The sequence below is a fragment of the Ochotona curzoniae genome, unplaced genomic scaffold (assembly GCF_017591425.1).
Source record: "Ochotona curzoniae isolate NIBS_2020 unplaced genomic scaffold, NIBS_Ocur_1.0 contig_293, whole genome shotgun sequence".
Classification (NCBI taxonomy): Eukaryota; Metazoa; Chordata; class Mammalia; order Lagomorpha; family Ochotonidae; genus Ochotona; species Ochotona curzoniae.
The window spans coordinates 976,182-996,737 of NW_024465655.1; the positions used below are offsets into that span (position 1 = coordinate 976,182).

General features: G+C 46.9%; 1 protein-coding gene across 1 annotated transcript; it reads right to left on the reverse strand.

Moving 5' to 3' along the window:
- Window positions 1-431: 431 nt before the first annotated feature.
- Window positions 432-19,763, reverse strand: CDK7 (cyclin dependent kinase 7). Its single transcript, XM_040979062.1, has 12 exons — window positions 19,587-19,763; window positions 19,220-19,279; window positions 17,110-17,143; window positions 14,961-15,028; window positions 14,204-14,272; window positions 13,170-13,280; window positions 12,213-12,331; window positions 11,291-11,390; window positions 8,250-8,336; window positions 4,968-5,117; window positions 1,048-1,195; window positions 432-721 (listed from the first exon to the last, which is right to left on the reverse strand). The coding sequence occupies exons 1-12, from the start codon at window positions 19,650-19,652 to the stop codon at window positions 693-695; spliced, it is 1,041 nt and encodes a 346-aa protein (XP_040834996.1). The 5' UTR covers window positions 19,653-19,763; the 3' UTR covers window positions 432-692.
- Window positions 19,764-20,556: the final 793 nt, after the last annotated feature.

Consider the following 20,556-nt stretch of genomic DNA (forward strand, 5'->3'; position numbering starts at 1 on the left):
GTTTGTGATGTTACATGGTTAGGGGCCCAACACACTTATTTTCCCAGGATTTGTCATAATACATTTTAAATTATACATCTCAGGGCCCGGTGGTGTGGTCTAGCAGCTAAGGTCCTCGCCTTGAATGTGCCGGGATCCCATATGGGCACCGGTTCTAATCCCAGCAGCTCTGCTTCCCATCCAGCTCCCTGCTTGTGCCCTGGAAAGCAGCCGAGGATGGCCCAAAGCCTTGGGACCCTGTACCCATATGGGAGACCTAGAAGAAGTTCCTGGATCCTAGCTTCGGATCGGCATAGCACCGGCTGTTGCGGTCACTTGGGGAGTGAATCATGGGACGGAAGATCTTCCTCTCTGTCTCTCCTCTCTGTATATCTGACTTTCCAATAAATAAATAAAAATCTTAAAAAAAAATATACGTCTCAGAGAAAGGAATTAATCTCATTTTTGCACTCTAATCAAGAAAATTGGAATTAATTTTTATTTTAAAATACATTTAATAAAAATAACTCATAGTTTTATATATCTTACACGTGTGGAGTATTTACAAATTCACTTCTACAGCATTTACTTAACTTTTCCCATTCTCTCATTATTTCCCTTCTTGACTATTTCCTAGTAGTCAACCTCCAGTTGTGCTGTGGGACTGGACAATGGACCTTAGCCGAAACGCCGAGAAGCGATGTTCTGTGTAATCAGAAAATGAGCTTCTTGGACAGCACTCCTGGAAGACAAAAGAAAGCCAAGGGCTGCCCACCTGCCATGTGAAGGATGCTCCCCACTTGGGACTGCATCTCAAGGACATCTCTGTTCACCTCTCTGTGCCCGATAAGCAAACAGTCCCTGGAGGGGTGAGGAGGGGAACTGGGCGGTCCAGCACAGCTTCCCGGGCTCAGGCTCACCCAGGACCTGGGGCCTTCTCAGGGGTAGGATGCCCAAGACTACACATGAGACGTCCTGCAGACTTCAACAATTTACAAAGGAAGAGCTCAGGCGTCACACTTCTCATGGCCTCTGTTCTCTCATCTCTTATAAAAACGAGAATGTCACCTTGCTCCAGGGCCTCCGTCCGTTTCCGCTTGGTCGCCATGGCTGGGTTGGACTGCTCCTTCAAGGCTTCTGCTGGGCAGTTTGGTCTTGGCAGCTGACATCCGGGTGTTGGTGCTGGACGGTTACTGAAATACCTAGTTTTCAATGCCTTTCAAAAGAAAAGGCATAATGTGAGTAACCTGTGTGTAGGAAAGAACTAAGCTCTTAAACTGCTGGCACCATTAGAAATATTACGTGAACACTCTCACCCCCTCCAAACACAAAAATATCAACGGCAAGTTTCACACATGCAGATTGCTACAAACACACAACACAGACTAAGGTCCCAGACGACCTTCCAACCCCGTTACTTCAGCGCCAAAGGTCGCCTTCCAATTTTTAAAAAAATTTCTTTTCACTAGAAAGGCAGGTTAATAAAGAGAAGGAGAGACATAGAGAAAGATCCTCCATCTATTGGTTCACTCCCCAAGTGGCCACGATGGCCAAAGCTAAGCCGATCTGAAGCCAGGAGCCAGGAGCTCTTCTGGGTCTCCCATGCAAGTGCAGTCAAGGCTTTCCCAGGCCACAAGCAGCGAGGTGGAAGGGAGGTGGAGCAGCTGGGATACAAACCAGAGTCGTATGGGATGCCAGCACATGCAAGGTGAGGACTTGAGCCATTAGGCTACCAAGTTGGGCCCTACTTTCCTAATTTTGCAGAGGAGCCTATGTTAACTATAAACCATGAACAGCCTTCATACTTCAAAACACCAAGAGGATTTTGCTGAAGAAGGACTTACATTAAAATTCATGAAGATAAGGGCTTCAGGAGCTAACCTGGTGGTGCAGAGGGTTAGGCTGCCAGCGGCAATGTGTGCATCTGTGATGGGCACAGCTAACAGTCCCTACCGCTCCACTTCACAGCCAGTTTCCTGCTGATGAGCCTGGGTGGCAGCACAAAGTGACCTAAATGCTGGGTCCTTGTCATCTACGAGCAACCAGATGGAATCCTGCACTGTGACTGGCCTGGCCCAGCTGATACCACTGTAGCTGTTGGAGGAGGGAACCAACCAGTGTTTGGAGTTTTGCTCCCTCCTTGAAGTCACCCTCCCTCTTCCATTCAAATAAACCACTCAATAAATAAGGTCTTCAAAAAGATGCAATAGGTTGAAACCAGTGGGTTACAATCTAACAATTCATCATGGATAGAAATCATTCATGGAAAGCTTGTCCAAGGTTCTCTCTTTAACTACCAGCCCAGGACTACTGATTGTATTTCCTTTACTTGTGGCGAAAATTCCAAGTAGTTCCATCTTGAAGAACAAGTTTGTCAAGTTTCTACCTGTTTACTTATAGCACTAGTTCAGCACCACTGCCCAGGAGCCATAATAACTTAATTCTTTTAGAAAATCCTTTAAGAAATCAAATGAACTTTCCAAACACATCCTCCTGTAACACAGTATTTACAGTAATACTTCAGAGCTTCTGTACTTCACAACCTGCATTTATACACCCGCTGCACAGGTAAATTAATCTTGGGACAATCTTTCTCTCTATATATGTGACTTTCCAGTGAAAATAAATCTTCGAAAAAAACATTTTGTCAAAATATAACCAAAACAAGTTACTACAACTAGTATTTTCTAAGTCTTAAGCTACACTAGTTATAAAAAATAATCTTCTAGACAGTTTGATCTAGTCTCAAATTTCATAGGATGAAAATAATGTATGCGACCATGCGACAAAGGGCAACAACAGGTTTCCTTCTTTGAAATTTGAAGAGTTCCCTGCTTATGGCCTGAGAACCTAGTAGAAGACAGCCTAAGTCCTGTGTTCCTGCATCCACATGGGGACTCAGAAGCTTCAGCTCCTGCCTTCATTCCAGCCCAGCTGTACCCATTGTAGCCATGTAAAAATGGACCAGCAGGGTCCAGCGCAGTAGCCTAGCGGCTAAAGTCCGCGCCTTGCATGCACCAGGATTCTATATGGACACTGGTTCTAATCCCAGCAGCCCTGCTTTCCATCCAGCTCCCCGCTTGTAGCCTGGGAAAGCAGTTGAGGACGGCCCAAAACTTTGGGACCCTGCACCCGTATGTTCGACTTGGAAGAAGCACCTGGCTCCTGGCTTCAGATCAGCTCAGCTCTAACTGTTGTGGCTGCTTGGGGAGTGAACCATCAGACGGAAGATCTTCCTCTTTGTATATCTACCGTTCCAATAAAAATAAAATAAATCTTAAAAAAAAAAAAAAGGACCAGCATATGCAAGATGTCTTTCTCTTTTGAAGTCCTTCTCTCTGTAAATCTGCCTTTCAAACAAAAATGACTAACAAAAACATCTGGCATGTATAGACTAATGGATAATATGTTGCTATGAGGATTCTAAAAGTAAATACAGAAACTGAAGTTTGACGGTCTGCGACAAAGCGGAAGCAGCGCCTGCACGCGTGGCATACTGCTCACCGCTGAGTGTAGCGACACTAACGCCTGAAGCTTTGGTTTAGTGAGGCCCACCTCTGGTGAGGTCAAATGAGTATGCTGACTGCACTTGCTGCAGTTAGGCATCACTATCTTTTTCGATGTGCTTGCTTTTTAAAACTAGCCTTTAATCACACGTGCAGGCTTTAAAGTTAGAGAACATCTCTCTGTCTGATGTCTCGTCATTTCTTGCAATGTGTACAACACTCTCTATGCACGATTATCTGCATGCACACAACATTATCTGCTTCTCTCACTGCGCCCCGTGGTCGTGTTCTTACTGACAATGCCTCTCTTGGATTAGGTTTTATGAAGGAATAAAAACTAAACCACTTTAATCAGGCTTGCCACAGATTTTAAAGACATGCAAGTCTGTGAGTAAAACATGCCATTTTTTCTGGAAAGGCTATATACTTAGCACATGCAAAAGCCTTGACCGAGTCCCCCATATAGGTGAACTACAAGTATGAGCAGGCGGGCACAGTCATGCAGGTTACGCTGCCGCCTGGGACACACCCCTTGCTGCTCTGCTTCTGCTCCAGCTCCCTGTGCGGCGCCCGGAAGCAGCAGACAGCGGCTCCTGCCTTGACTCCCTGCAGTCTACAGGAGAGCCTTGGCTGGAGGCCCCGCTTCCCGGCTGAGGCCTGCACACCTGTTCTAGGCCCTGGAGAACGAGACCGCTCCTACCGAGCCCACGGGCCGGGGCTGGACCAGGCTGGACCGGAAGCTCATGCCGGGGCTCCCGTATGGGTGACAGGGACTCAGCTGTCTCCCATGCTCTGCACTGGCAGGAAGCTGCCCTGCGGGGCAGAACTGGGCCTCAACTCAGGCACTCTGATCCGCGTCGTGGGACTCCCAAGAGGAATCTTCACTGCTGCCCAGACACCTGACCCTAGGTCTGCACTCACATCCTCCTATCAGGCAGGCATACACACCTTTATACTTACATCTGCAGGATCAAGTCGGCAGCGTGAATAGCAGTTTAAGGAAATGATACTAGGGTTTGTTTCTATTTCTTAAAGCAAAAATACTTCTTGATAGTATGTTAAAAAGTTTTATGACATTTTATTGGTGTTTTACCAATGCTACCGTTAACATTTTCAAATATTAAGAAGATGGGCTTGGTGCCGTGGTCTAGCGACTAAAGTTCTCGCCTTGAACACGCCAGAATCCCATATGGGTGCTGGTTGTAATCCCGGAAGCTCCACCTCCCATCCAGCTCCTTGCCTGTGGCCTGGGAAAGCAGTCGAGGATGGCCCAAAGCCTTGGGATCCTGCACCCACGTGGGAGACATGCAATAAGTTCCTGGCTTCTGGCTTCGGATTGGCACAGCACTGGCCGTTGCGCTCACTTGGGGAGTGAATCATTAGACGGAAGATCTTTCTCTGTCTCTCCTCCTCTCTATATCTGACTTTCCAATAAAATAAATCTTAAAAACAAACAAATATTAAGAAGATACGCTGTAGTACCTGTGTGGCTGTAATTCGAGTGCACGGATTAAATAAGAACAAGCCCTGTATGAGCTCCAGCAGGTCATCCCCCGCGGCACTGAAGATGTGTTGTAACGGGATTGCAGGGAAGCTTTTAAACGTCACGTAATCTGGGAGACTGCACATGTCCTGTAAAAACATTTTTCAAGTTCAAATTTAAGTGAAAGACCGAAAGACACAGTTCTCAAATGAAGAAATAAAACTATTTGCAGCTGGCACTATGTTCTATGTATAATATCCCAATAAAACTAGTAAAAACTACTAAAACCGAAAAGTATGGCAGGGCTACACCACACACACACACACACACACACACACACACACACACACTCCCCATAACCCATAACTATGTTAGCAATAAACATGCAGACACCAAAATTTAAAACATAATACCATTTATGATCGCATAAAAAGGGAAAATGAAATATATAGGTGGAAAAAGGAAAAACTAAGTAAGCAAAACTATGTACATGTCTCAAAAGCCACACAAAATCTGATGAAATAAAGCAAAGCTGTAAATAAATAGAGAGACCCACCATGTTTATGCATTGAAGCAGTCAACACAATAAGAATGTCAACTTTCCTCAAGCTTACACAGAAGCTTAACATAACTTTTATCAAAAACTGGAATGTTATCCTGGGTAGAAGCCAATTATCCTAAAACTATGAGCTAACGCAACGGGCTTAGACCTGATGAACACACGCGCAAGTCCTCCACAAGGTACTGGGAGATTGAATCCAACACCACATCATAAAGATCACCCACCCAGGTCAATGGGATTTATCCAAGGAATGTGGAATGGTTCCACATACGCAATCCCACTGAACACGAAACACCATATCATAAAACAAAGGATAAAGACCAAATGATTATCTCAACAAACGCAGAAGGCATTTGATAAAGATAACATTTTTCATGAATAAGAAATAACTTTAAAAATTTGAATCAAGGCAATATATGACTAACCCACAGCCAGCATCATGTTGGACAAGCAAAAGCTAGCTGTGTTCCCATTAAGATCTGAAACAGAGCAAGGATGCGTGCTCCCATCACACTGTTCAACATCGTTCTGGAAGTTTCAGCCAGAGACAACAGGTAAGAAAAACATATCGAAGAGTGTTATTGCAAAGCAGGAAGTCAAATTATTCTTGTTTTCAGATGACATGATTCCTCAGGCAGGGAAACCAAAAGTCTCCACTAACAAACCACTAGAATTTATGAGGGAACTTGGAAAAGTTGTTGGACTAAAATCAATGGAACTGTTACACACAGTAATATCTAGACTTAGAACTAGAAAAAAACAATCCTAAGAGTCACATGGAAACACAAAAGATCCCCAAAACACAAAGCAATTTTAAGCAATAAAGCAACACCAGCAGTATAACAATAAAATTTTAAGACTTACAACAGGATAGTTACAAGCAAAACACTAGTACTGGCATTAAAAATAGGCAGGCCAGTGGAACTGAACAGAAGCTTCAAAAAGTAACCCACACATCTAAAACCAGCTCATCTTTGACAAATAAGCTAAAAGCAAACCCTAGAGAAAGGATAGTTTCTTTAGCAAATTTTGGGAAAATTGGATTTCCACAGGCAGAAGTTTGAAACAAGACCCCCTGCCCGATACCCTATATTAAAACCAAGTACTGGTTTTAACTACTGATGGACCAAAGATCCCAACCGCAGACCTGAAGCCATCAAACTGCTGGAGGAAAGCAGGGACAATGCTGCGTGAGATTCACATAGGCAAAGACTCCAGAAGCTCAGGCAATAAATCAAGAATAGATAAACGAGATTCTAACGAGCTAAGACCCTCTGCACAGCAAAGGAAAACAATAAAGTGAACAGGCAATCGACAGAATGAGAAAAAAATGTTGGCAAACCATGCATCTGATGAATTAAATACATAAGGTATACAGAGCTCAAGAAATTTAGCAACAAAACAATCAATCTATTTAAGAAATGGGCAAAGAATACGAACAGGCAATTTTCAAGAGATGAAATACCAATATCAGCCAACGGACATACGAAAAAATGTTCAGGGGATCACTAACCATCAGGAGAATGTAAACACAAATTACACCGAGGACTTGTTTTACCTCATCCCAGTTAGAATGGGTGTCATTTAGAAATCAAAACATAACAAATGCCAGTGAGGATTAGAGGAAAAGGTATCCTAAGGCACTGCTGGTAGGAATGTGAACTAGTTCAACTACTGCGGAAAACATTTTAGGCCTGCCATATGACCCAGCTGTCCCATACCTGAGGATATGACCAAGAAACGGAAACAAGTGCATAAAAGTGTTAGCAGAACTTCATGTTTGCGGCAGCACAAATAGCAATCGCTAGCACCTGGAATCAACCCAGACTGTCCTTCAACTGACGAATGGATAAAGAAAACATGATGCATACATATGTATGGTGGAATACGGAGTCATACAAAACAAGTCCTCAGCTTTGCAACAAAAGGGATGCAACTGGAGGTCACTGCAAACTAAGAGCTAAGCATTGCTAATTCCCTAACTGCCCTCATTATTTCCTCCTCTTCGCTTTTTGTTTTAAAGACTAATAAGTCTTTCTTATTGGAAAGGCAGATACAGAGAGGGGGAGAGAGAGAAGATCTTCCATCTGATGCTTGTGGCCTGGGAAAGCAGTCAAGGACAGCCCAAAGCGTAGGGACCCTGCACACACATGGGAGTTCCAGAGGAAGCTCCTGGCTCCTGGCTCCTGGCTCCGGATTGGCTCAGCTCTGGCCATTGCAACCACTTGGGGAATGAGCCAACAAATGCAATATCTTTACCTCTCCGTTCTGTAAAATCTGTCTTTCCAATAAAAACAACAACAACAAAAAAAAAAAATCTAAAAAATTTTTTTGCTTTCCCAATAAAAATAAGTAACTAACTCCTAAGGGGAAAAAAAGATGGTAAATAACAGGAGGAGACATTGAATCTCACCTACCACTACAGAAGACAAAGCTATTGCATCAAAAAAGGCCCGTGACATGTATTAAAGAGGAAATTGAGCAAGTTGCTTGCAAAAAGAAAAACAACAGAAGGCTCAGCTGTGCTACGCTCTCCTCTGCTTATGAACACACACAGTGCGCTCTCCATCAAACGGGTAGCGGTCTCCCTTGGGATGAGGGCCCCAACCTGAACTGCGCCTCATCCACTGCATCGTCGCTTGAAACAGTGAATTAAGGTAACTAGTGACAAAATGTCTTCAATATTCCAGCAGTTACCACATTAAGGATAAGTGCTTACAGGCCACTGTTCCTCGGTTGGCGTGCCCAGAGTTTCAAATATTCTGGTGAGCTGATCGAGGTCTGAGTCTCCTGGCAAAAAGGGAACCTGAAAAAAAGATACACATTTCACAGTAGCCTGTTCCACGAACACTGGTGTTTGTATCTTTCTGGGGACACCCAGTGAGCAATCCATAATCTCACCTTTTCTCCACTTGTCTACACCTTATCTTTTGGCACACATTTTCAATAGTCTCACTGTTTTTAGCTATCGTCCCTGAAAAAAGTTTTAACTATTTCCTTACCAGTTGTCCCTTTATACAAAATAGCGTTGTGTTTGCTTTGCAGATTCAGCATCGTTTCGTTCTCTGGGAGGTAGTGAGGAATTTTCTGCTGCTTGCATGTGTTTTTAGTTCAGAGAGCTTTCCTGGAACACCTGCTATGGCAGGAACTCCCTCGCCGGGCTTCCCTGGGTGAAGCAGGCTGGCACTTCAGGTGAGCCCTGGCATTTCTGCTTAGCTTCCTTCCTTTTCTAGTCATTTCCATCACATGACTCAGGAAGCTGTTTTGACTTGTAAAGCACTCACTATGCTTAGTTCACACGTTAATTCTTTTAGCGAGACTCTTGCCTTTCACTTGCTTGTCACCATGCCAGCAGCATGCTGGGCAACACTGCAGACTCTCCCAGCTTTGCTGCTGTAAGACCTGCGCGCATTCCTTTCTGAGCAACACCCATTCCCTTAAGGTCCACAACATGATCTCTTGTTGATACGTGTGCAGGTGGCCAACAGCTGCACGTTTCCTGAGGGCTTGGAGAAAGTGTCCTGGCTGCCTCTCCTTCTTCCCTTCTGTCCGTCATCTGGGAGACGGAGGTTGTAGCCATCGGTTGGTTTGCGTCTATTTCCTGTCAAGTATCTGAAGAACCTCAGCTCACCATTCATGCGGGCAACACTTCCATGGGTCCCTTTCCTGTTGGGTCCAGGCCTGGTTTACACTGCAAAGCTTTTTCTCCAATTTTGTAGGACAAAGAGTATGACATGCTGGGATGATACAACTCAACAGTTCAGGCACTTCAGACCTGAATGTCATTCTCTTCTTCTTTTTTTTTTAAAGATTTATTTATTTTCATTACAAAGTCAAATATACAGAGAGGAGGAGAGACAGAGAGGAAGAACTTCTGTCCGATGATTCACTCCCCAAGTGAACACAACGGCCGGTACTGCGCCAATCTGAAGCTGGGAACCAGGAACCTCTTCCAGATCTCCCACGCGGGTGCAGGGTTCCAAAGCTTTGGGCCGTCCTCGGCTGCTTTCCCAGGCCACAGGCAGGGACCTGGAAGTGGAGCTGCCAGGATTAGAACCGGCGCCCATCTGGGATCCTGGCGAGTTCAAGGCGAGGACTTTAGTCACTAGGCCACCGCGTCGGGCCCAATTTTTCTTCTTATCCTTAATGATTCTATCAAGAATGGCACCAACCGTCATTTTCATTGCGCCCATGATCTCGAATTCATTTACTCCATTGCTCTCTTTTCCCACTTTCTTTTTTAAAAGATTTCTTGAGGCCGGTGCCATGGCTCAACAGGTTAATCCTCCACCCTGCCCTATGGCACTGGCATTCCATAGGCATGCCAGGTCATGTCTCAGCTGCTCCATTCGGATCCAGCCCAGCCCAGTTACTTCCAGATAGGTTACATAAATGGTGTCTAAAATGACCCTGTACAAGGGCCAGCGGTGAGGCGGCCTGAGAGTTTAAGCTTCTGTCTGTGCCGGTATCTCAAATGGAAGCTCCCGACTCAGGACCAGCCCAGCTCTGGCCGCTGTGGCCATTCGGGGAGTGAACCATGAACCTTCTCTATCTCTCCATCTCTGTGTAAATCTGCCTTCCAAATAAAAATAAATCAATCAAGATTTTTATAAAGGAAGTTACGGGTGGTGGTGGGGGGGGGACAGAAAAGAATGAGGAGGAAGAAAGAGAATTTTCTATGTGCTGGTTCACGTCCCAAATGGTCACACTGGCCAGGACTGGGGCACGCAAGAGCTGCGTCTGTCTCCCACATGAGTGCAGGGGCCCAGGAACTTGGGCCAACTTCTGCTACTCTCCCAGGTGCAGCAGCGAGACAGATGGAAAATGGAGTAGTCGGCGACCCTAGGGGATGGGAGCCCCACAGGCTTAACCCACCAAGTCACCAAGCGGGCCAGCCCCCCTCATCATTGACTTTCTAAAGACAGGATTAGTCACCACATTTAAGGACGTGGGATTTTCTTCTTGGTCATGAATGTATTCGGGGGAATCTCTGTGCTGCTGCTTGTTCGAACAGCAGGGCTGTGGCACCAGCCGACGTACAGGGCCGACTTGGAGCAGCAGGACAGCCACGTCATCCTCAGGGGCTTTACGCGCATGCGTGCCGACAGGAGTAAGCATCCTAAAGTGACGCAGGGAATTCGCATTCCTAGACAGTGTTTTAATAGGGTGTGCCTTTTCTCTCTGGTATCCAGTCTTTCAAGTACACCTGGCTGAGGAAAGCAAGAAGGTTGGAGAGTGAAGAGGGAAAGCTAATTTCAGTAGGATTCTCCAAGATTCCTTTGCTTTGATTGCATGGAAGGGCCCGTCTTCCTCAAGATCTAAACTTCACGATAGAGAAAGCTCCGCATCGGCGTGTTTCACCCACGCGGGCACGTGTGCTCTGTTGGAACGGGACCCCCTGACAGCATTACACCAGCTTTCAGTTACAGGCTGACAGCTGCAGTGGTGGGGAATGGCCCGTCGTGAAACAACCACACGCAGACACGGAAAGTCACCCACGCCGTTACTAAACCAATGCCCTCAACACGCGAGTTTCTGTTTCCTGTGTTCTGCAGCATGTTTATGATAAAACTCGCACTGACCTAAATGGAGGTCTACCCCTCTCACGTGAACATTATAATTAAATGAAAAGAAAAAGTTGTGATTGAGGAAGGCTTTTATAAAAACGGGCCTGTTTGTAGGCTTTTTACTGAAGGAGAGAGAACGGCGAGCAGAGACAAACTTCCACCATCTTGAGGTACACAGTTCATTAGGACTTACCCTTAGAAGTAACTCCGCTAATATACAGCCCACAGCCCACATGTCCACGCCCACGCCGTACATCCGGGCTCCGAACAGTAACTCGGGGGCCCGATACCACCTGCGCAATCAAAACAAATGTGATCATTTTAGAATGGACCTATTGCAGCATTTCTTAGAGAGGAGCTAATTTTACCTTTTGAAAAGCCAGCCCTTCCCTGAAGACCACAGATAGCATGCTCTTTTGTTCAGGTCGAGGACACTGCTCGGGCGCTCTCTTCCTCTCCCTTCAGGCTTTCTCCCATCAACATACACGCCTACAATCAATCACTACCTAGCCACGAACTCCTCAGGGACACTTATGTGGAAGACGAACCAATTGAAAGAACAGAAAATGAGAAGATCACAGACTCCCGGTCATCTTGGAAACAACAAATGCCATCCTGACAAGAATTATAAAACTTGTCATCCCAACCTGTAGAATGACTGCTTTTATCGGTATATCAGAAATGTGAACAGGAAGCATAATTACTATTGATATGAAAAATTCAAATATCAACACACTGCTTTCTCTAGCAGTTATTCACACATAAGAACACGGGCTCAGCACCGGCCGCTATGATCACCTGGGGCCACTACATCGGGCGGTAAGCCAGAGAAGTCAGATCCACTGACATTCCATTATCGCTATCGTAAAAATGATTCTCCAAAGCCGCCAGCTAGAAGTTAGAGGACTGAATTCAGACAACCCTGAGAGGCTGTTTTGTTTTCACTGGGGGGAGATACAGCATTTAAGAAAAACAAAACAAAACAAACAAACCAAAAAACAAACCAAAAAGCACAAGGATTTGAACTTGGCTCAGGCGTCTCAGAAAGCCCCACTCCTGCTGACCTGTGACCAGGGACCTGACAGAACCCGCTCGGGCATGGCAGGGCTTCTTACCTCGTCACCACCTGGTGCGTGTACACTCTGCTGGGGCTCCCGAATGACTTGGCCAGGCCAAAATCTGCCAGTTTTAGGACGCCATTTTCATCTAGCAACAAGTTGTTTGGTTTCAGATCCTGTATCATCGAAGTTGTAAGCAAACCAATAAACAGGGTTGGGGAGAATACCACAGTGATGCATTCACTTCACTTTGAATTGATCAAAAACAGGATATCACTGCAAAATTAAATCAGTGTTTTTTTTCTACAATCGTGAAACTCTGGGTAAGGCACTAAGTGTCACCAATCTTGAATTAACCTACTCCATGGAACTGCTGTAAGCTCACAGCAAGTAGCAAATAAATGAATGCTATTATTAACTTAATGAAGACAAACCTTAGCAAATAAAAACATCATGAATTTATAAACCTTGAAAAACATTTTTCTGAATCTACACTCCTTAATCAAATAAAATGATTTCCAGATTTACGATATGAGAATAGTTAAAAATAGATCTCATTCGTTATTTATCCAGATTACCTAAGCACCCATACTACGTAAACTATCAACTTTGTTACACAATCGAATATTCCAGAAATGAAAACTGCTTCTAAAATTTTAGAGCTACTAGACATGCAATCTTTTACAAGATGTTGTAGCACTATTAATCCAGGCAGTGTGCTTTCCCACATCACAACAGAGCTCAAAGAAAAGTCAAAACCCTTAGGTTATAGTACTCCACCTGTTACTATCTGACCTTGGGGGAAAAAAAAACCAACCTTACATCACTTAGCAACAAGGCTTAGATCTCTTCTAGTTGAAAAGTTCCTACAATATTCCGGACGCTCCCAGTGTACCCTACCGGAACAGCCCAGGCGGCATTCAGAGGAACAGGGTGGAATAAAGCACCCTTCCTATTCACCAACTCCCCTACTTGGACCATCGCGTGCTAAGCTGGCTCTGGGATCTGACTTACCCTATGCAGAATCCAGTGCTGATGTAAGTATTCCAAGCCTTGAAGCGTCATTAGCATGTAGGCTTTAATATGTGCTGGAGTCAGCACAAGGCTGTTGTCCTTTATTATAACCTGCAAAGCAAGCACGCCATCGAGTCACGCGCCTCATCAGCCCAAATTAACTCAATCCTACACAGCGACTGGCAGCTGGAAGGAACGTAGCCACACAGGCATCTCGCGAGAGACTGTCCAACTCTCCCGGGGCAGCAATGTCCTCGCTCCGGTTAGCAAACAAAGCAGTGTGTCATCTCGCAGAGTCTGGCCTCAAAGCAGTGAACACCTGTTTCCAATAATGCATTCAGAGGATGCCAGCACAGCCCACCTGATGAAGGCGGCACCGACTCCTCCCACGGGCACAGGACCCAGTCACGGGTGCCGTTTCTGACTTGTGTTTATTTGTCTTCATTCTTATTGGAAAGAGAGGGAAAGACGGACGAGGAGAGGGAGGCAGCTATATGCTGGGGCACCCTGAAAATGACCCTAAAGCTGGGCCGGCTCAAAGCCAGAGGGCCAGATCTTAATCCAGGTCTCTGTTGTGGGGAGCAGGGACCCAAATACTTGAGCATCCAGTTGTGGAATGCCTGCTTCAAGCACCAGCTCATCTCCTCTCCAACTAACTGCTAATGCATAACGTGAGACGTAGCAGGTGGCGGTTCAGGGACATGGATGCCTCCAGGAGGAGTTGCAGCCTCCTAAAGTTGCCTGGCACAGCCATGACCATTTCGGATATTTAGAAAGTGGATCTGCCTTTCAAATAAAAAATGCGAATAACTGTGAATTTGTAAAATATTTATAATGTTTTTAAAAAGATCTATTTTTTTTTTATTGTAAAGTTAGATACACAGAGGAGAAACAGAGAGGAACAGCTTCCTTTTGGCTTTAAAGTACGTCTAGAACTTCACAAAATTAAGTAGTTTTCACTACCAGGTATCTTCTCGGAAAATAAACATACACACTCTCTTGATAAAAAATTTCTCTCAGAATCTTAATCTTACCTCTAGATCAGTTTCCATAAAATCAAAGACAAGGCTAATGTTGGATTTATGTCCAAAGGCATCAAGGAGCTGCAAAGCAAAATTTTTTGCAAAGTTAAAATGTACTTCCCACATACTTGAACATACCATACTAATTGAAATGATTTTTATAAATTCCAAGAAACAGTATATTCCTTCTAATTCCCTGTGGCGCTTGTAATATATTATCTAATTTGAAAATCTGGGGGGCAATGTCAGAGCTGTTTGTTACATTGAGACATAAAAATATTGAACTTTAAAAAAAGAAAAATCGCTAAATACCTAAGCTCTCCCTCCAGTCTTTGGTTTTAATTCAGACACGAACGAAGGAAAACGTGACGTCAGTCCCCAGTTCAAACACAGTGCTTAAGAAAACCCTCTAAATGGGACTGGCCATCACTGAGCAAACGGGCAGGCACGGTCACAGTTCAGGTATTCTGGTAGCTGGTCCCCAAGGGCCATGACTGGGTGTGGAGCTCCAAGGGAACTTGCTCCAGGCCGGTCAGGCAGAAGGGAGCGCTCAGCATGTAGACTGACCCCCCCCCAATCACTAGGCTACATCGGCCTATGTCAACATGTGATTGATTTTGTCTGTTGTGTAATTTGAAAATCACAGTCTGCAGGGACATTAGGAGAGCAAGTAGTTCCAGACCGTTAGCTTCTAAGCGTGCCCTCTGAGGCTCAGCATGTCTGACATCTTCCCCCCAATCAGAAGAGGAACTACTGAAGCCATACTCACACCAATTATATTTGGATGACTCAGCTCTTGCAATAATTTGATCTCTCTCAAGGCTGTCCTGTTTATACCTATGGAAAAAATAAAAAGCCAAAAATAAACAATTCAGGTATCTCAAACTTTCTTACAAATATATCTTTTAGGAAAGGTCAGTCATCTTAGAAAATAGTAATGAACATTCCATGAAAAATTAAGGGCTGTTTATTTCTTCTTAATTTGAGGGAGAGACAGACGTATCTTTTGGTTCATTCCCCAAATGTCCCTAACAGGCTTGGCTGGGAATCAGGAGCTAGGAAAACAATTCAGGCTTTCCATATTGGTACCAAAAACCCAATTATAGGACGGAGGGTGGGGGCAGAGGGCAGTATAGCAGTGTTAGCAGGCTAAGCCTCTGCCTGCACCGCCTGCATCCCATTTGGCCACCAGTTCTAGTCCCAGCTACTCCATTCTCCACCTAGCTCCCTGCTTACAGCCTGGAAAAGCAGCAGAGGATGGTTCAAGTCCTTAGGCCTCTGCACCCATGTGGGAGACCTGGAGGATGCTCCTGGCTCCTGGCCACTGGATTAGCTCAGTGCTGGCCATTGTGGCCATTCTGGGGGGTGGACCAACAGATGGAAAATTTGTCTCTCCTTCTCTTTGTAAATCTACTTCTCAAATAAAAAGAAATGTTAAAAGAAGAAGAAGAAAGGGAAGAAGAAAAGCAAGCAAGCCGTCCAATCATGTAACTCCTAACATTGCCTTCTGGGATTCACACGGTCAGGAATGTGGACTAGAGCCGGCACTCAGCCTCAGGCACTCTAGTGGAAACACCGCATCTCCATCAGCAGCCCCACTGCTGTGCTAAAGGCTGGGCCCAAGTAACAGCTACAGTGACACGTTTTTATACAAATCTGCGTGATTTAGGAAGTGACTTAACAGCCTAGGATAAATGGGGAGGTTTCCACTCTGTCTATAGCATAACACATCTAAAACATAAACACTTGTACCATATAGGTGACAAGTAAACAACTCTTCTCTTGGGGGCTGACTCTGTGCTAAAATCAAATTAGTGATAATACAGTGTCCAGGCACTGGTGGTGTAGCCCAGTAGGTGGGACTACCACAGCGGCTTGTACCTGCCAGCTGGGGCCTTGATGCCCTGCTTCCAGCGCAGGCACCTGCTAAGGCACCTGGAAAGGCAGTGAGTGACGGCCCAAGTGCCAGGGCTCATGCCACCCACACAGGGCACCTGGATGGAGCTCCAGTCTTCTGCCTTCACCTACGCCATCGGCAACTTTTGGGGGAGTGCAATAGTGAATGGAAGGTCTTTCTCTAGTTTCTACTTTTCAAATAAGTGATAAAAAATTTTTCAAAAAGTATTACTTCCAATACAAGAATTTTAAAATTAAAAATAAGATATGGGGCCCAGCATGGTAGCCCAGTACTAACGTCCTCGCTTTGCTTGCACCGGGATCCCATACGGGCGCCAGTTCTAATCCTGGCGGCCCCATTTCCCATCCAGCTCCCTGCTTGTGGCCTGGGAAAGCAGTAGAGGACAGACCAAAGCCCTGGGACCCTGCACCTGTGTGGGAGAGGCTCCTGGCTCCTAATTTGGGATCGGCTCAGCTCCAACTGCTGTGGCCACTTGGGGAATGAATTATCGGACAGAAGATCTTCCTCTCAACCTTTCCTCCTGTCTGTGTATCTTACTTTGCAATAAAAATAAATACGTCTTTTAGAAAAATAATAAGATCTGGTGCTCCTACAGAGATGCCAGGTGTTTCTATGAGAATCACTCTGTGATGATCACTCACGCGGCTTCGAAGGATAAACCTTTTCCCTAAACATTCATTTCAGGGCGAGTTTTGTAAACCTCCACAAAAATCTATCCTGGATTTTCCAGTGATCAGCAGTCCAGAGCCATGGAAGACCAGCGCTTGTACCAGCCACACAAGCCAGGGCTAACCTTTCTATGTGATGGGAATGCTGCTATGAATAAGCAAGTGATGAAAAAAATCATCAACTCTCCTTCCCTGATCGTAAGGCAAAACCTTCACTCCTCCGACGCCGGAGCTCTGTCCAAAGGCACTGTCGGCTCTTGGCAACACTGCTCACGCCCTCCCTGAGAATGGGATACAAGCTCCCGTGCTGTCAGGTTACACGAAATACTTACCGTCTTTGGCTTCTGATCTGTGACCAAGCTTGATCTAGCAGAGGAAAGCAAACACATGATAAGAATATGTGAAGTGATGCAAAGGCGATGCACACTCCATAAACATTTCAAGAGTGCAGCCACGGCGAAGCCTGCAGCAGCTCACACGTGGCTAGCGGTCATGGCCACAAAGGCGCCAGGAGCCACGAATCAAAAAGGCAGAATTAACAATGGAAGAATCGGTTACCTACGCTTCTCCCTTACGTTCCTGAACTACACATTCAAACAACGGATTAAGAGAGCAAGTGTCTCCTTTTATCTTTTCAAGTTTAACTGTGGACCGAACAACCGAGGGCAGGAAAACACACAGAAAGCAAAACCTACAAAGGAAAAAAGGAACAAATTCAACCCTATGAAACTTTAACATGTCTCAAAAAGTTGACACAGATGAACTAAAAGCTTAGCTACACAGTGGAATGATGTCTGCCACATGCATTTCTGACCAAAATCAACATCCAGGATATTCAAAGATTTCCAACAACTTCACAGGAAGAAAAAGACAAGCAACCCGGGACTGGCAGAGTGGCATATTAGCCTCATCTTCTGCTTGTCGCGCCAGCATCGGGCACGGGCACTGGCTGCTGCACTTTCCACCCAGCTCCCTGCTAATGACCTGGGAGGCCAGCAGAGAATGGCCCAAAACCTGGAACCCATTTGGGAGACCCCGAAGAGGCTCCTGACTCCTGGCTTCAGATCAGCTCAACTACTTGCGGTCATTTGGGGAGTGAATCAGTAGATGGAGGTTCTCTCTCGTCTCTGTTCTGCTATTCTGACTTTCAAGTAAAATCAATCTTTGAAAAGGATGCACAAACAAAAAGGATAAAACAGGCAGGAGATGATAAAAGAAGCCAAGATGACCCATCTCACTAACAACCAGGAAAGCATTCACTGGAACAATCACTGCTTACCACTGAAACGCAGGACTGAGACAGAGCAGGAGGGCCAGGGAGCCCTGCCCATCAGCCGCTCACAACAGCCCTTCATCACTAAACAGAAGCCACGTGAACTCTCAGGCTATACAACTCAATAATCCAAAGGTACCGAAGAGATTATAACAGCCAGTCAAGTTCCAAATTTCATTTGAAACGCAGAGAAATAGAGAAATCGACATATCCTCCACCTGCTGGTTCACGCCCTACATGGGAGGCAGAGAGACCCAACATTCCCAGTGGGGGGCTGAGCCAAATGCACACCCTAATCCAACACATCTATAAGCAGATAGCCCTACGTACTGCATGGTGTTAAACTGACAAACTCAGAGAGGATTTCAGATTTTGATAAATGGCATTAAGACGCCAGAAAATGAAGCCATTGCAAAGAGCAACAGGGACTATGGGAGACACACTTGTTTTCTCTAGGACGGCTGGAAGACACGCGTGGGTGAAAGCTGCACGCACAAGCCATCACCGACCCTCTAATCTAGATGGACAGCACTCTAACCCCAAGGCACAGCACCGGGGGCGCAGGGCCTGTGTCCCAGACCCATAAGGACTGAGTGTCCGGATCTAGTCAGCCAAGGCCAGGAAGGAAAAGGCTAGCCGGACGAGGAGAGCCAAGGGCTTTACAAGCCAGTGGCTTCAGGCGCGCACCCTAAAACACCAAGCTGGAAATCAAGTCTGAGGATGTACATCCTAAGGCTTGGAAGGAGAAACAAAAGCAGCAACTGGACCGAGGAGCAGCAAGGGTCACGACCCCAACTGGCACGCTCTGGCGAGCGTCCGCAGTGTGGGACAGGTGCCAGGGCACCCGGGTGGTAGGCATGAGCAAATGAAACAAGGCAGGTGGACGCACCGGGGCGTGCTTAACGTCAGCTAAAGGGACTAGGAGGCCACCTGCAGCCCGCAGGTGCAGCTGAAAGCCGAGGGGCAGCGAATCTGGAACCCAGCAGGCCCCGACGCGCACGCAGTTGCGGCGGCAAACCCTCCGATGACCCCAGGGAAGGGCCGTCCCGGTGCCCCTGGCCAGTACAGGGGTTCACTCTCGCCCCCCACCCCCGCGTTCCAGCTCCGGGTTCAGGGCTGCCCGTTCATTCGTTTATCTCGGAAACCCACGCCGCCTGCGGGTCCCTCACCTTCTTAATGGCGACAATCTGGTTGGTGTTCTTGTCTCTGGCCTTGTAAACCGTGGCGAACTGGGGACAGAAGCGAGGATGTCTCAGTCCATGCTCTCTGCATGTTGGCACAGCCCTGTGCCCGGCGGCCTACGGCCCACTCCCCCAGAAGACAAACCCAAGGGGGGACGACCTCCAGGACCTACCAAGGGGCGTGCGGGTGTGGGGGGCCATGGGGAACCCCGCCAGGATGCGGGGCGCAGGTGTGGGGGACACACCGGGGAACCTCGCCAGGGTGTGGGGGACACACCGGGAACCCCGCCAGGATGCGGGGTGCGCGGGTGTGAGGGACCCTGCCTGGACCCCAACCCCAACCCGACAGCCTCACCTGGCCCTCCCCGAGAAAATCCAGCTTCTCATAGCGCTTCGCTCGAGACTTGACGTCCACAGCCATTCGGACAGCACGGGACCCACTCCAGCCAGAAGGGACAGGCGGCCCGAGCCGGGTGGAATTTAAAGCCACCTTAAAGCCGCCCCAAACAGCCCCTTCCGCCGCCGGGACGCCGACGTTGGCGAAACCCCGCCCTGCTTCCGGCATGGGAGGGCCGCGAGGAAAGGTTCCGGGCGGCGACGGCCTCACGGAAGCGGCGCGCCGGCTGACGCGCGCCGTCACGTGATAGCGGCGAATGCCGGAAGTGGGCTGCCCAGGGTTCCCTTTTCGTGGTGTTCAATGCGATATTGACCTTGCCATCGAGGGACAGTCGGAGTTGTAACAAATTCTGCGTTCGGAATGTTTTAGGCGTGTCTGAAGGGGGGAAGTTGGGCCCTACGGCTCACCTAGCCTTCTGGTTCTTGGCTAGGGTTTTCTGGCGTGTCGGTTGCTACGGACGCCAGACCCCGCGCTCACAGGTTGCTAAGGCCTGGTGCGCTCCCTGCATGAATCCAGCTCAGCGGGAACACGTTGTGTGGGGGATCAGGACTCTCGGGCGCTGTTTTCCTCTCTGTGAAGTGGAAATAGACATCACAGATGGTTACGAGGGGAATTGTAAAGTGCTCCTTTGTTAGTGGGCATCAAGCGTCAAGCGTAACGGGGATCCCTGTCTCCTGATGGGAGGCATTGCAAACGCGTCCGATGTGCAACGATCTGTAGGGCTCAGTGCTAGAGCGCTCACTCGTCAGGAAAAGGAGGTGAGGCTGGGGACAGGGCATGCGGAGTGCCGTTGTGTTAAAGAGAGTGGTAAAAGAAAGGTCACTGAAAAGCCACGAAGGGAGCTGAGCAGACAAGCGGTACGATCGGCCCGTGTTTGAAGACGATTACGCTACAGACTTAGGGAAAGAAAAGCGAAAGAGCCTGTTCA

What these genes read in the sequence shown, in the direction of transcription:
- CDK7 (XM_040979062.1), bottom strand. Translation starts at nt 19,652, where the DNA reads ATGGCTGTGGACGTCAAGTCTCGAGCGAAGCGCTATGAGAAGCTGGAT. An exon ending in AGCACTGGATTCTGCATAGG is followed by an intron (nt 12,332 to 13,169) that starts GTAAGTCAGATC and finishes TCGATGATACAG; the next exon opens with GATCTGAAACCAAACAACTT. An exon ending in CAACCGAGGAACAGTGGCCT is followed by an intron (nt 5,118 to 8,249) that starts GTAAGCACTTAT and finishes ATGTTTTTACAG; the next exon opens with GACATGTGCAGTCTCCCAGA.